The following is a 15154-nucleotide window of genomic DNA, read 5'->3' as shown; positions in this document are numbered from 1 at the left end:
GAAAACCGAAATAATGCATATAACAAAAACCGAAATAATGCATGCATGCACAGTTTCGGTTGAAAACCGAAATAATGCATATGAAAAACCCGAAGTAATGCATACATGCACAGTTTCGGTTGAAAACCGAAATAATGCATATGAGAAAATACCGAAATTATGCATATGCATACTTTCGTTTTAAAAGCGAAATAATGCATATGAAAAATAACGAAGTAATGCATACATGCACAGTTTCGGTTTAAAACCGAAATAATGCATATGGTAAAAACCGAAATAAAGCATACATGCACAGTTTCGGTTGAAACCGAAATAATGTCTAAATACACAGTTTCCATATGCGCAATTTCGGTGCCCCATCTTAACTGAAGGATGTACCTCCAGTTAGCGTTAACTAGACATGGTGCAAACGGCCCTAAGATGCCCATAGGCACTTTTTATCACAACTTTAACTCAGAATTAGCACAATGAACTTAGCAAATAGAAAGCCAAAATCAGAGCACAATATAGGTACAACCTCACAGCTTGACGTTTGCAACAATTAAAACTATTACTTGCATTTGGTTTTACTCAATACCAGGCCAACAAGTTTAATTTTGTTGCATAGTGTAATAAATGATGGCAAGAGTACATGTAGTATTGAAAAGTTATTTAAAGCTCTGGGAGCCGTTTGCTCAAGTAGTTTAAAAATTTTTTTTTAGAATAAAATTTATGTTTGAATACCAGACACATTTTAAAACCTACATGAGAAAACGAAATGGGAAATGCTGATAAATTTGTTAGTTTAGTTTTAAGGGAACCAACTAGATGTATATATTTATGTAATTATTTCTTCCCAAATATTAGGCCAATGATTTGGAATCAGCCAAAGGCATTTTGTCCGTAATGAAGCAAGCTAATTTAGAACCCAGTGCTGATACCTATACAACGCTTTTGTGTTGCTATGCTCGTCATGGTGATATCGACGCTATACTTCGTACATTAGATGAATGCGAAAAAGCGGAAATATTCTTGCTTGATAAAGATCTGATGGATATCGCTTATGCGCTGAGTATTCATGGACATGCAGATAAAGTGGATGCAGTGCTGACGAGATTACGCATATCAACAGGCTTCAATCAGGATGCTGTGAATGTTATACTACGCTTGGTTAATAAAGGATATGAGGATGTTGGAGTAAAAATTTTGCGAGTAATGCCACGTGGCACCCGTCCGGATGGTCAATTAGTGGATACTGGCACTTTCTTCATCAAGCAGCTTGTCAAAGTCAATCGACCCGTGGAAAAAATCTTAGGCATTTGCAAAACTCTAAAAGATGAAGGTAAGTCGAATATATAATAATATAATCCGTATATGTAAGTCAAATCCTTTTTCAGGTCTGAATCCAAAAGCTCTTTTGATCGCTACCGAAGCTGGGCTTAGTAATGGTGTGGTTTCAAGTGCACTTCCGTTATTGCATGAACTGAAAAAGTCAGGCTGGCCTATCCGCCAACACTACTTCTGGCCCTTGATTTGCTCCGCGGAATCGAATCAAATTATCAACATAATACGTCACATGCAAGAGGAATTCGCTCTTAATCCGAATTCTGAGACTTTACGTGACTACGTTATCCCTAATTTGAAAGAAAAAAACTGGGAAAAAATCGTCACAATCTTGCGTGGTGCTGGCATATCGACTGCTAATGCAGCGGCTTCTGCTTCTTACGCAGCATTGACAATAAATCAATTGAAGTCCACAGCCAACATTATGGAATCATTTAGAGCATATTATTCACCGCAGATATTCAGACAACCTTTGATTCATGCCTTATCCACTACCAACGACTATGCCTCCTTTATTCGTGTTTTAAGACAGCTATACGAAAGCGTTCAGAGTCGTTCAGCAGGCTCTCAGCGTACTGAACCCGAGGAGAGCTCTGATTTCGAGATTGAAGCTGCCGTTGGGGCTTCTAATCAAAGTTTCGATGTTGTTGGTTCTGTGCTGAATGACGTTTGTACCTATTTCCGCCGTAACAGAATTGAGGTATTAGACAACATTCTATCAGCGTTGGTAAAAGAGGGGTTGCCCATTAGCAATACAAATGCGTCGCGGATTTCAGATCGCTTGAATTCAGAAATGACAACAAAAATTTCTGAGAACTTGGCTAAAATTTCCTCGGGCAAATTAGAGCTTATTCCCCTTCAAAATGCAGAACCGCGCAAGCGTAGTCTGGATTCTTTGACAGTGGAAGGTAAGTTTCAGTAGATTTCCTTGCTTCAATATTTAATTTAAAAAGTATACTTTTTCTAAGAGCTTGAGCGCTTCATCGCCAATATCGAAGCGAAAGGTGAAAATACAAACAATTTGAAACGACAACTACTGAATGCATGTTTCCGTGCAGGTAATTTAGATAAAACATTGCAAGTTATAGCAAAACTGGAAGCTGAAAAGTTTACCATTCCTATCGGGATATGGGCGCAACTGATTGATTTATATGCAATGGAAAATAAGACAGTAGAAGCTTTGGAGCTATACGCGAAAATAAAAGCGAGAGATAATCAATTCGTGTTGGACAATCTGAAAACAGTAAACATTGCGAAACTACTTATTGTTGAAGAGCGATTTGAAGAAGCACTTGAATTCTTAGACCGTAACAAGAAATCGGAATTGATTGCCGAAACCGAGGGTTCATTTAGCTACACCTCGACTGTGTGGCGTTTGTTGAATACAATAGCCGAAGCCGGCAACGCCGAGAAATTGCAGCAACTATTTGATGCATTAGTCGGTGGAAAATATATCTATCCCACCAATGTACTATTGGGTCCATTGATAAAAGTATGTATGCCTATTTTTTTTAGATAATTTTGATGATAAAGTTGAAACTTTTATTGCACTTTTTTACAATAAGGTGCATCTTACAAATGACAACATACCTAAAGCTATGGAAGTATTTGAGCAGATATGCGAAAAATACAAGTGCACACCTTGGAAGAATGATCTTGCATGTCGTCTCATACAGAAAGAGGACGCCGCTAATCTGCAGAAGTTGACTGATTTAAGTACAAATATTCATGGGGAAGTGAACAGTCTATATGATTTAGTATTTTCATTTGTCGAATGTGGACGCATACGCCAAGCAAGAAAGATTTTAGAAACTCCTGGACTTCGTACACGCCCACAACGTATCAACTACGCTTGCGAACGTTATAAGAATGAAGGCATGGTAGAACCCTTGGAAGGCTTGGTTGAAGCGACGAAGGATCTTAATCATATCGATCGCAACAAAATCTACTACAACTTATTGCTGAGCTACTGTAAATCGGATGATGCGGAAAAGGCTTTGGGACTTTGGACGAAAATGCAGGAGGAAAATATAGCACCAAATGACATTTTCCTAATAAAATTGGCAGAGCTATTAAAAAAAAAGAACCTGGACGTTCCATTTGTTGTACCAAAACAAAGAGCAGCGATCACGCTTGCACCCAAGAGAATTAAAAAAATTGAACCAGATAACAGCGCAATGAGCGCATTTTCCCAGCCACAAACAAATTTGTCGCTCTTACGGAAAGCTATCAACAGCGGAGATATTGATGCTGCACTCAGTCTTAAGAATCAATTACAGCCTAATGAATCTGCGAGCGTCACGGATCTATCTCATCTGATTGAGCATGCGGTACGCGCTGAACGTTTGATAGATGCTACAAACATCGTAAATGAGGTGTTAGCCGAAAATCGATATCCAATACCGAAAATTTTCAAATTTTATTTAAATAAAATCGCTGCGTCTGGCGATGTAGACACTTTGACGAGGATTGGAGATAAACTATCCGATGAAGAAAAGAAGATTGTTTCTTTTGATAACCGTTTTTGTCACGCAAATATTGTAGCTGGTAAAACGGATCAGTACTTGCGGTCATTGTATGATCAAATTGCTGCAGCAAAGACTGCAGAAGTAGCTGCTAAACTGGCTGATCAATTTCCACGTGGTGGCGCTCTGGGAATTTTGCAGCAAAATCCCGAATCATTATCTTTATGTACGTATTTCGGTAACATTCTTTATTATAGACAGGTTCTAAATTAGCATATGTATTATTTTTTAGTCGAAAAAATTGCTGAGAAATTCGCTGAACATAAACAATTGGGACCTGTAAATGTACTTTGGATGCATTTGCTCTCACAAGGCAATGAGGCTGCGTCGAAATCCATTTGGAATAAATATCTTTCAAACGCACCTCGTCTGATGTTCCAACGAGTTTTGCAAACAGCTCGCGAGCAAAAAGACGAAAAGTTAGCCCAAACGGTGATTAGCCAGTTGCGAGAATCAAAGATCTCGGAAGGAGCCATTGGCAATGCCTACTCTTGTCTGATTGACATACATACTACAAATAACAATCTAAATAAAGCGCTGGAAACGCTCAAAACAGCAATTAAAGATATATGTTTAGAGAATATAAATCGCACTGCGCTCTTGAGACTAAAAACTGCTCTCCAAGAGCAGAATAGAGACTTTCCCTATGAAATCCCTGAAAAGAAAGCTTTAAAAGAAAGTAGTACCAGCTCACAATCGTCTGACGATGATGTAACTCCGAAGCGACCTGAGACAAGACCGATTACACGGCCAAATAAGTAAATAAGCAGTATCAAAAATGTTCGTAGTCTTTAATATTACCAATACATGTAGCTTTTTACTTTAAATAAATGCTAAGTACTTCCTGATTATGTAAATCTATTTATGATATATCTTCGGACTCCAAGGACACATGACTTTGAAATTTGGGGAGAACATCTATGGTAAATGTATACAAATGTATTTATACAAGAAGCCTTGGCGTTTATAGTGAACTGAAAGAATTTGAGAGTTTACTAGACGCGTGGCACCTCAAATAAATGTAATAGATTCAGATAACCATAGTCTTTGACCCATTACGAACAGACAGCTAAACGGAATGTCCCGTTGTAAACTAAAAAGGGATGAGAGTTTACAAGAAATCGTAGCACTTCTCACCACGCGTGCCGTCTACGTTAAGAGAATATCAATTTAAAAATTAAAGCGCATTTAATTTTTCTTTAGGTACCTTGGTCCACCTAACCTTAATAATGTAGTAAAGAAAATGATGAAATATGGGTTGCAGCAACAATTATTACTGAATGCGATCATTCCCACGGCAGCCGGTTCTACGTACCGGAATGACTGAGCCCGACCAAGCGCTGTTGTTTCGGCGATCTAACCCCGTTTAGGTCGGCGAAGTATCTCAGAAGTTGTTCGTCCATAGGGCTACATTCGCTACGTTTTCTTCTACTCAGGGCTGGCATCGAGTCAAACCCAGGACCAGAAACCTACACCTGCTGTGTATGCCAGAGACGACTACACCACAACTCCACCTCAGTCAAGTGCAATGCTTGCGAGGGGTGGAGTCACCTCAGAGTCTGCTCAGGACTACGGACACATCGGCAGTGGACCACGTCGTTTGTGGCCCCCTGCTGCTCAAACAGCAGCATCCACGGCTAACCCCAGTCCACCTGAGCAGTCCCACACAAACACCACAGCACAACAACATAACATAATAGACCACACCACAACCGCGACAGACCACAGAACACACACAACCGCGCCACCACCCACACGCCGCCACCAACAACTCTTGGTTCCTCCTACAATCTGCACGGTATGTCAGACCAGGATATTCCGTAATGTGACATCAGTCAAGTGCAACACCTGCCTTGGCTGGTGCCACTTTAGGGCATGTTCAGGTCTGCGCACCACGCGAGAATGGACGAGGAACTTCGAGGGCCCGTGTTGCGCTGCACGGTCGCAAACCTCAACCGCGACGCCACCCACCACCACAGGGCGGCAACCACCTCAGCAGCGCACACAGCCAATGGCGACACGACCACACACATCTCTCACACCCCGCATCACAACACGTTTCCCGAACCACATGAAGCTCCTTCAATTTAACTGCAACGGGCTTCAGAGCAAGATCGAGGAGATAACCGTCTTTATGGGAAGGCATGGTGTACTGATAGCTGCGGTCCAAGAGACGAAGTTGCACAGCAATTCAACATTGTTGTGCACCGTCGAGATCGCGAGCGAGATAATGGTGGTGGCTTAGCGTTCATCACGCACCACACCGTGCAGTATCGTCTTATCGAAGCAGACATCGACCGCAGGGATACCACCCTAGAATTTCAGGGCATTGCATTCCGGTCAGGCGATGTTGAGCTCGAAATATTCAACGTTTATATACCCCCTGTCAACTGCTGCCCGGCAGGATATCACCCTGACATAGGTGCGCTCCTCAGAGGTGAAAACCGAATGGTAGCAGGTGACTTTAATGCGCACCACGATCTTTGGCACTCAAATCTGTCAAACGATCGTAAGGGAACAGATTTGGCTGAGCAGATAAACGATTCGACATTCTGCACAATGAACGACGACGCACCCACCAGGATTATGGGTAACTGCAGTAGCTCGCCAGACATCACAATAGTCAGCGCTGGTCTGATAAACAGCATAACGTGGCGACCTATGCTGACTCTAGCATCAGACCATCTACCCATAGTCATCTCGATTGATAAACCAACCGACTTTGCCTCCGCCAAACACCGGACCTATATCAACTTTTCTAAAGCTGATTGGAAAGGTTACGCGGAGTTTACNCGGAGCATCGAACCTTATCAACTTCTCCAAAGCTGATTCGATAGGCTTCGCGGAATTTACTGAAAACACCTTCGCTGCTCTCCCCACACCAAACGACGTCCCCCTTGGTGAACGTAAGTTCCGCAGGGCTGTCACCGCTGCTGCAGCTCAGGATGCATCACTGACCCACGTCTAAATTTCCCTGCCGAAGCGGCTGTTCTAGCCTATGAGCGTGACAGCCTTCGTCAGGCCGATCCCGGAGATCCCCGTATCATGGATCTCAACGCGGAGATTCGGCAACTAGTGAACGCACATAAGTGGAAGAATATCTGAAGACCCGTAACTTCACCTCTGGTGTGAGTAAGCTTTGGTCAACCGTGAGGTCACTGTCCAACCCGACGAAGCACGACGACAGAGTCGAAATTTCCTTCGGCGACCATGCTTCGTCGGACCCGGAGCGATGCGCGAGCTATTTTAGCCGGCAGTTCATACTGCATCCTCCGGTGGACAAAGCCAAGCGTCGAGTGACCAGAAGGCTGCACAAACTGCCAACAACTTGTGCCCCCCTTGCTTTCACTTGCGGTGAAGTTCAGGTGGCCATCGGGAAGGCGAAAGCCTCCAAAGCCATGGGTCCCGACGGAATATGCATGCTGATGCTGAAAAATTTGGGTCCTGCGGGGGTAGCGTACCTAACGGAGGTCCTCAACTTGTCAATGGCCACTCTCATCATCCCAGACATCTGGAAGGTGGGGAGAGTGGTCCCACTGCTCAAACCGGGGAAACCCGCCAACAAAGGAGATTCGTATCGACCGATAACACTCCTTTTCCCGATAGCGAAGACACTTGAGGCCCTGCTGCTCCCGTATTTCACGAACCACCTGACCCCAGCGATGCATCAGCATGGTTTCCGTAAAGTGCACAGTACAACAACAGCACTTAACGCCATAAACACTCAGATAACTCGTGGCCTTAACCGTAACCGTCCCCGTGAGCGAACGATTCTAGTAGCGTTGGACCTGTCAAAGGCTTTTGACACTGTCAGCCATTCCACGCTACTAGAAGATATAGAGGCCTCCTCTCTCCCACAGAGGCTCAAACGGTGGTCGGCAAATTATCTGAGTGGTCGACATTCGTCGGTAATGTTTAGAGACAAAACGAGTAAGCAGCGAAAAATAAAGCAGGGGGTTCCTCAGGGTGGTGTCCTTTCCCCGCTACTGTTCAACTTTTATATTTCAAAGCTCCCTCAACCACCAGAGGGAGTCTCGATTGTCTCCTACGCCGACGATTGCTCGATTATGGCGACTGGGAATGGAATTGATGACCTGCAAAGTGTCTAGCCCTCTGCCCTACGAAATCCTCTGCGACCCTGTTCACCACCTGGACGAAGGACGGCAGGCTACCGCTGGGAATTCACGTCGATAATACACCAATTCCGACGGTGAATAACCCCAAAATACTCGGAGTAACATTCGACAGCCTGCTCTCCTTCTCTGCGCACGCAACCGCTATTGTCAACATAGTACAGAGCCGCAACAAAGTCCTCAAGTCGCTAGTCGGCAGTACCTGGGGCAAAGACAAAGAAACGTTGCTGGCAACATACAAGGCAATAGGCCGACCGGTATTAAACTACGCAGCACCATGGGGTCGCCGGGGACTAGTAGGACGCAGTGGATGAAGCTACAGACAGTACAANTAGTACAGAGCCGCAACAAAGTCCTCAAGTCGCTAGTCGGCAGTACCTGGGGCAAAGACAAAGAAACGTTGCTGGCAACATACAAGGCAATAGGCCGACCGGTATTAAACTACGCAGCACCATGGGGTCGCCGGGGACTAGTAGGACGCAGTGGATGAAGCTACAGACAGTACAAAACACAGCACTCAGGACAGCGACCGGATGCCTCCTGATGTCACCAGAACACCACCTCCATGATGAGGCGAAAAAGCTCCCAATTGGGGAGCATAACACGATGCTCTGCAAGCAGTTTCTGGTTGGGAGCCACAAATGTGGCCACCCAAACAGACAGCTGCTTGCAGAGGAGCCCTCGCCAAGGTACGTCAGGTGGCATCTATATGAACTGACGGACGAAGTCCAGAGGTTCGTTAAGCAGCCTCTGGACCCGTCAGCATACCGACAGGCCCTGAACGGCATTCACAGGGACTCAGTCTCGAGTTATGTAGACTCAAGACCTGTGAATGCCGTTCTAGGCATACAAACACCTACATAACTCGAGACTGAGTCCCTGTGAATTCCGTTCTAGGCACAAAAACACCGGACATTGACGCGACAGAGCTCCATCTACCTCGGGAGACTAGAACAACAATAGCCCAACTTCGCTCTGGCTACTGCAGCAGGCTAAACTCTTACCTCAGTAGGCTAAACACGGATGTGCCGAATGAATGTCCGGCATGCGGAGAGCCGCTACAACAACAAAAACAACAACAACAACTGGATACGATAAAGGAGAATATGTGTTTCTGTCCTATTTATTCCCACATATGTACCTTCCATTTTAGTTTAAAAGTCTTCAGTATTGTCTGAGGCTTTGCTTTGATATATCGAGCCCTAACCGCCAAAATAACGTAAGCGACATTTTTTCAAAATTTTCTTTTTAATGCAGAAATATTCCTAGAGCATCTAGATGCATTTCTGCATCAAAAAGAAAATTTTGAAAAAAATGTCGCTTACGTTATTTTGGCGGTTAGGGCTCGATATGATTATAGTTCTGATCGCTATGCAAATGTCAGTAAGAATTAGCCAGTACCAAAGTTCAGAGAATGAGGTATCTTAAAGATTAAACAGACGGCAGCGTTGATCCGGACTAACTCAGACCTAATCCGGATCAACTGCAGTTAATTCCCGAGTTGATCCGGATCAACTCGGGAATTAACTGCAGTTGATCCGGATTAGGTCTGAGTTAGTCCGGATCAACGCTGCCGTCTGTTTACGCTTTTACTCTCCCAAAGAGAGAAACTTGCGGAGTTTTGCGCGAACAGGTATTAGCAAGGCGCATCCATACAAGGTGGTGGTGATTGCATATAAGTAAAGTCCCGTGTATTTTGTTATTGCTTTTTGGTACAGGAGGATGTCAAAACGAAAGGGAATAGGAGATTATTTTCATAATTTTCTTTTGTTGACATTCTAAAGTTGCGCCGCTTCGTCTTGGATAACATTCTGCTGTACTAGTGTAGAGACAAAAATATCCAATCAGATGATCAATCAACACCACCTTGTATTGATGCGCCTTGGGAATTAGCAAACATTTGCAAGCTTCACTGGCGTCCACGGTTGCATTTCGAACACAATACATTTTTAAAATTATTTCAGGTGGAAAACAAAACAGGAATTATACGAATATTTCCTCTTATTCTTACTCTCTTCAACATACGCTTCAATTTCTTTGCGGAACTCAGGCCTTATATTAGGTTCACATATCAGTCGATTATCCTCATTTTCGAGCTTAACTCCCTAATCTGTAATTAGAAAAAGAGATAAGCTATATTAAATTCGTCCCTTGTTAATCTGTAAATGTAAAATAATCTCAGATTTAACCGATAACTTTTCGGTGTCCATCCTAGTTTTATCGATTGTTTTTGCGAAGAAGGGGAGAAATGGCTATATCGTATGATACATGATACAAAAAAGAAGGTAGTTTCATTTAATGACATTCGTTGTTGTTGTTAACCATTTGACTTTTAATAATATTATGACATTTCATTAAATTCATGCTAACTGATCACGAGCAGTAATATTTTTTTTCTTAAGCAGAAGATTTCATCAGTCCTCTCAAAGATGTCGAATATGATTAATCTGAAATTAATTATTAATTAATTAATTACTAGGTTTCAGAACGGATGAAGAAAGTGATCAAAATTATACTTATGCTAATTGCTTATCGGAGGGCGGTCTGCGCAACACGAATTCAAGTTTTTTGCATACATTGGAAATTTTAAATTCTAAATTTGTTGAAGTTAATGGTGATACGCTAACCACAAGCCTAATTTTTTGCAAAATCTGATGAGAAATTTAAAAGTAAATTTTCACGAATTTCATCACGAAATTTAATGTGAACAAATATTCTCAAAAATTATAAAGCAAAACAAAATAATTTTCCGCAATTTGTTTTTGTTTTGCATGTTAAGTTATGAGAACAATTTATTCACATGGAATTGGCGATTATAAAAAGATTTATTCGGAAGGAGCATTCTTTAGAATTTGATTTTTAAATCGCAAGATTGCATTCAAAATAAGAAAATGAAAAAACAACAACATAATGCTCTCGTGATTTTTATTATAAAATGAAAATAACAATTTCAATGAAGTTTCCTTTAACATTACACGTTTTATATATTTTTAATAAAAGAGGGGCAAACCACGTAAGTAAAAAATATCAAGTACTGATTATGAGTTTTGATTTGAAATATTCTCACATTGGTAAAAATATGGGAAAGAAAATACTCCGATGTATTGTTTTAATATTATCAAAGTGGCAAGGCCCTTGATAAAACTGACAATTTATGAAACTTCAAAAAATTTTATTATCCGTCAAAAGTTGTTTATTGAAACTACCTTCTTTTTTGTATCATGGTATGATATATTATTCAATTTAAAAATTTATTTTCTTATTTGAAAGCTAGTTTATTAATTATCCAAAAATTTTTTAACAACAAACAAATTCATGGAACCATAAACTGAAAATCAAGAATTTAAGCAAATATAAAAACATACAAGTAAAATACCCTACATGTATCGCCAGTATATCTTATGACATATTATTCAATTTAAAAATTATTTTCTTTCTTGTTTGAAAGCTGGTTTATTAATTATCCAAAAATTTTCTTTTTAACAACAAACAAATTCATAGAACCATAAACTGAAAATCAAGAATTTAAACAAGTATAAAAACATACAAGTAAAATACCCTACAATGGCAAATGTAAAAGTAAACAAAAATGGACGCTAGCAAGGAAAATAGGCTTGTAAAGGTATTTTTAATAAAATGTTACGTTAAAATATATTTATATTGCTTAATATAGCAGAAAAACGTGGTCACGGTGGCACAGAGAAGAAACATAACTTTTCCTTGAGATGTGAGAATAACAAGCACAAAAAATTTTACGGCTAATAATTTGAGATTTATCTGAGTAAACGGGGTGATTAAAAAACGAGCTTTGATTGAGATAATATTTACTACGCTTATACGCACGTATTATTTGCAAATAACAATTGGCAAAATGGTAAAAATTGCCGTATACACGCTGAGTTAATTTTTTATTTGCAAATAACTAAATCACGCAAATAAGTATTGATTAGTGGTACTGTTTGCAAATAAGCGCAAGATGCCGCCATTCTTAAGGCCTCGCCAGATAGAAATTCTTTTCTGCGTCACGGGTGCTTTTGACTGACATCGAAGTTAACTCTGTGATTTTGAATAGAAGACGCCGCATTGGTAACGCAAGCATTGCTGCAACTGATAAAAATCGCCCAACTCTCAACTTTTGACGCGCGTGAATGCGGCAAAACAACAATGTATGGAACGAATTCAAACGAGCTGACTTTTGGCCAATCAAAATGAGCCGTTTTGTTTGCGGCAACGTTTNATTTAATGTGAACAAATATTCTCAAAAATTATAAAGCAAAACAAAATAATTTTCCGCAATTTGTTTTTGTTTTGCATGTTAAGTTATGAGAACAATTTATTCACATGGAATTGGCGATTATAAAAAGATTTATTCGGAAGGAGCATTCTTTAGAATTTGATTTTTAAATCGCAAGATTGCATTCAAAATAAGAAAATGAAAAAACAACAACATAATGCTCTCGTGATTTTTATTATAAAATGAAAATAACAATTTCAATGAAGTTTCCTTTAACATTACACGTTTTATATATTTTTAATAAAAGAGGGGCAAACCACGTAAGTAAAAAATATCAAGTACTGATTATGAGTTTTGATTTGAAATATTCTCACATTGGTAAAAATATGGGAAAGAAAATACTCCGATGTATTGTTTTAATATTATCAAAGTGGCAAGGCCCTTGATAAAACTGACAATTTATGAAACTTCAAAAAATTTTATTATCCGTCAAAAGTTGTTTATTGAAACTACCTTCTTTTTTGTATCATGGTATGATATATTATTCAATTTAAAAATTTATTTTCTTATTTGAAAGCTAGTTTATTAATTATCCAAAAATTTTTTAACAACAAACAAATTCATGGAACCATAAACTGAAAATCAAGAATTTAAGCAAATATAAAAACATACAAGTAAAATACCCTACATGTATCGCCAGTATATCTTATGACATATTATTCAATTTAAAAATTATTTTCTTTCTTGTTTGAAAGCTGGTTTATTAATTATCCAAAAATTTTCTTTTTAACAACAAACAAATTCATAGAACCATAAACTGAAAATCAAGAATTTAAACAAGTATAAAAACATACAAGTAAAATACCCTACAATGGCAAATGTAAAAGTAAACAAAAATGGACGCTAGCAAGGAAAATAGGCTTGTAAAGGTATTTTTAATAAAATGTTACGTTAAAATATATTTATATTGCTTAATATAGCAGAAAAACGTGGTCACGGTGGCACAGAGAAGAAACATAACTTTTCCTTGAGATGTGAGAATAACAAGCACAAAAAATTTTACGGCTAATAATTTGAGATTTATCTGAGTAAACGGGGTGATTAAAAAACGAGCTTTGATTGAGATAATATTTACTACGCTTATACGCACGTATTATTTGCAAATAACAATTGGCAAAATGGTAAAAATTGCCGTATACACGCTGAGTTAATTTTTTATTTGCAAATAACTAAATCACGCAAATAAGTATTGATTAGTGGTACTGTTTGCAAATAAGCGCAAGATGCCGCCATTCTTAAGGCCTCGCCAGATAGAAATTCTTTTCTGCGTCACGGGTGCTTTTGACTGACATCGAAGTTAACTCTGTGATTTTGAATAGAAGACGCCGCATTGGTAACGCAAGCATTGCTGCAACTGATAAAAATCGCCCAACTCTCAACTTTTGACGCGCGTGAATGCGGCAAAACAACAATGTATGGAACGAATTCAAACGAGCTGACTTTTGGCCAATCAAAATGAGCCGTTTTGTTTGCGGCAACGTTTTCATTGTGCCGCCTCGCCATGTTATGTGCGTCTTGTCAGTCAAAATCATCCCTGTGACGCAGTAAAAAATTTATATCTGGCGGGGCCTTTAGGTTTATTTTCTTTTTAGATGGTCATCTTATTGCCTTTTTATAATCAAGACGTTGCCAATTTTAACTTTATTTTCTTTTTCGATGGTCATATTATTGCCTTTTTATAATCAGGCAATATTAAAAAATAATTTTTCACCATCGAATAAACANAAATTTATATCTGGCGGGGCCTTTAGGGTTATTTTCTTTTTAGATGGTCATCTTATTGCCTTTTTATAATCAAGACGTTGCCAATTTTAACTTTATTTTCTTTTTCGATGGTCATATTATTGCCTTTTTATAATCAGGCAATATTAAAAAATAATTTTTCACCATCGAATAAACAGTGAGTTAGGTATTTGCAAATTATTTTTATTTGCACATAGCTTACGTATAAACGTAGTAATTTATATGTGAACATACTTTTGTTATGAGTTGCATTCGATTTTTCGATCTTCGTTCGCTATTTGCTTTCGATGGTGTAGCGAAGTGTTAGAAAATTGTGAAAATGTATGATTTCGCATTTGTTTTCTTCCTTTTTGGCGGCAATACACTAATTTTAAACAATTTGTATTAATTTCATGCAGTTCTAACGTCGTGAATACTAGACACAAGCGCGAAAGGCTGGTTTTACTTGTGCAAGAAAATCCCAATACTCAGTTGGCACGATCTCTGAGAACAAAATCATAGAGCTGTTTATAGTTTTAATATATTTTAAATAGATTTGGATCACAAAATTTCTTAAATATATTGTATGTCAAAATATATTCGAAACACTACACTTAAACTCTCTTAAAGGTTTTCTGGTCCTGGCCACTTTTCTAAGCTCTCGTCCTCTGACGAATCGATGAACCAGAACTCCGTTGTACTAATTTTTACGTTTTTATAAACTCGATTTCTTTTTTATTTCACTTTAATTTGTACAAATTTACATATGTACATACAAGGTACATTGAACAGGTTGTATCAGTAGAGCAGCTGACTTGATTTATTTTCAAATTATTTGGTCTCGAAAATGTCAAATATTTTTAATTTTTTCTCACGAAAATTATAAGTTGTTAAAATCCATTTGCTTGTGAAACCTTTTTCCATACAAAACAAGCGATTGAATAGCAGCTTTTGGAACGTTCGCCCAACTCGGCAGCACGACCGCTGATTACTGGGCCTTGCAAAGGATGGATCAATGCTTCGAGAAGCAAACAAATTTACTAGGAAAGAAAGTTGCATCAATTTTTATTTTTTCCAATTTCAATTTTTTATTTTTTATAATTTTTTGTATTTCACATGGCACGCTTTGATTTAGAAGAAAAAATTCAGAACAGTTG

At 39.2% G+C, this 15154-nt stretch overlaps 1 protein-coding gene across 3 annotated transcripts in view; it reads left to right on the top strand.

Moving 5' to 3' along the window:
• The window catches only part of bsf (bicoid stability factor), a 62777-nt gene extending 58078 nt beyond the window's left edge, over positions 1 to 4699 (top strand). Inside the window, exons 3-8 of one of the 3 annotated variants that reach the window (XM_017615983.1) lie at positions 847 to 1321; positions 1377 to 2231; positions 2292 to 2327; positions 2382 to 2815; positions 2889 to 4014; positions 4081 to 4699. In XM_017615983.1, coding sequence (XP_017471472.1) covers positions 847 to 1321; positions 1377 to 2231; positions 2292 to 2327; positions 2382 to 2815; positions 2889 to 4014; positions 4081 to 4610 — 3456 coding nt within the window. In that variant the 3' untranslated portion in view covers positions 4611 to 4699. Of the gene's footprint in view, positions 1 to 516; positions 779 to 846; positions 1322 to 1376; positions 2232 to 2291; positions 2816 to 2888; positions 4015 to 4080 lie in introns of those variants that run through there. The other 2 variants (XM_017615984.1, XM_017615982.1) reach the window with 2 other exon arrangements.
• Positions 4700 to 15154: the final 10455 nt, after the last annotated feature.

Source organism: Rhagoletis zephyria, unplaced genomic scaffold (genome assembly GCF_001687245.7).
Source record: "Rhagoletis zephyria isolate East Lansing unplaced genomic scaffold, Rhagoletis_zephyria_1.1 Rzeph_scaffold_01115, whole genome shotgun sequence".
NCBI classification, from domain to species: domain Eukaryota; kingdom Metazoa; phylum Arthropoda; class Insecta; order Diptera; family Tephritidae; genus Rhagoletis; species Rhagoletis zephyria.
The sequence above is the reverse complement of the archived record's forward strand: the minus strand, read 5'-3'. Positions and strand labels throughout refer to the sequence as shown.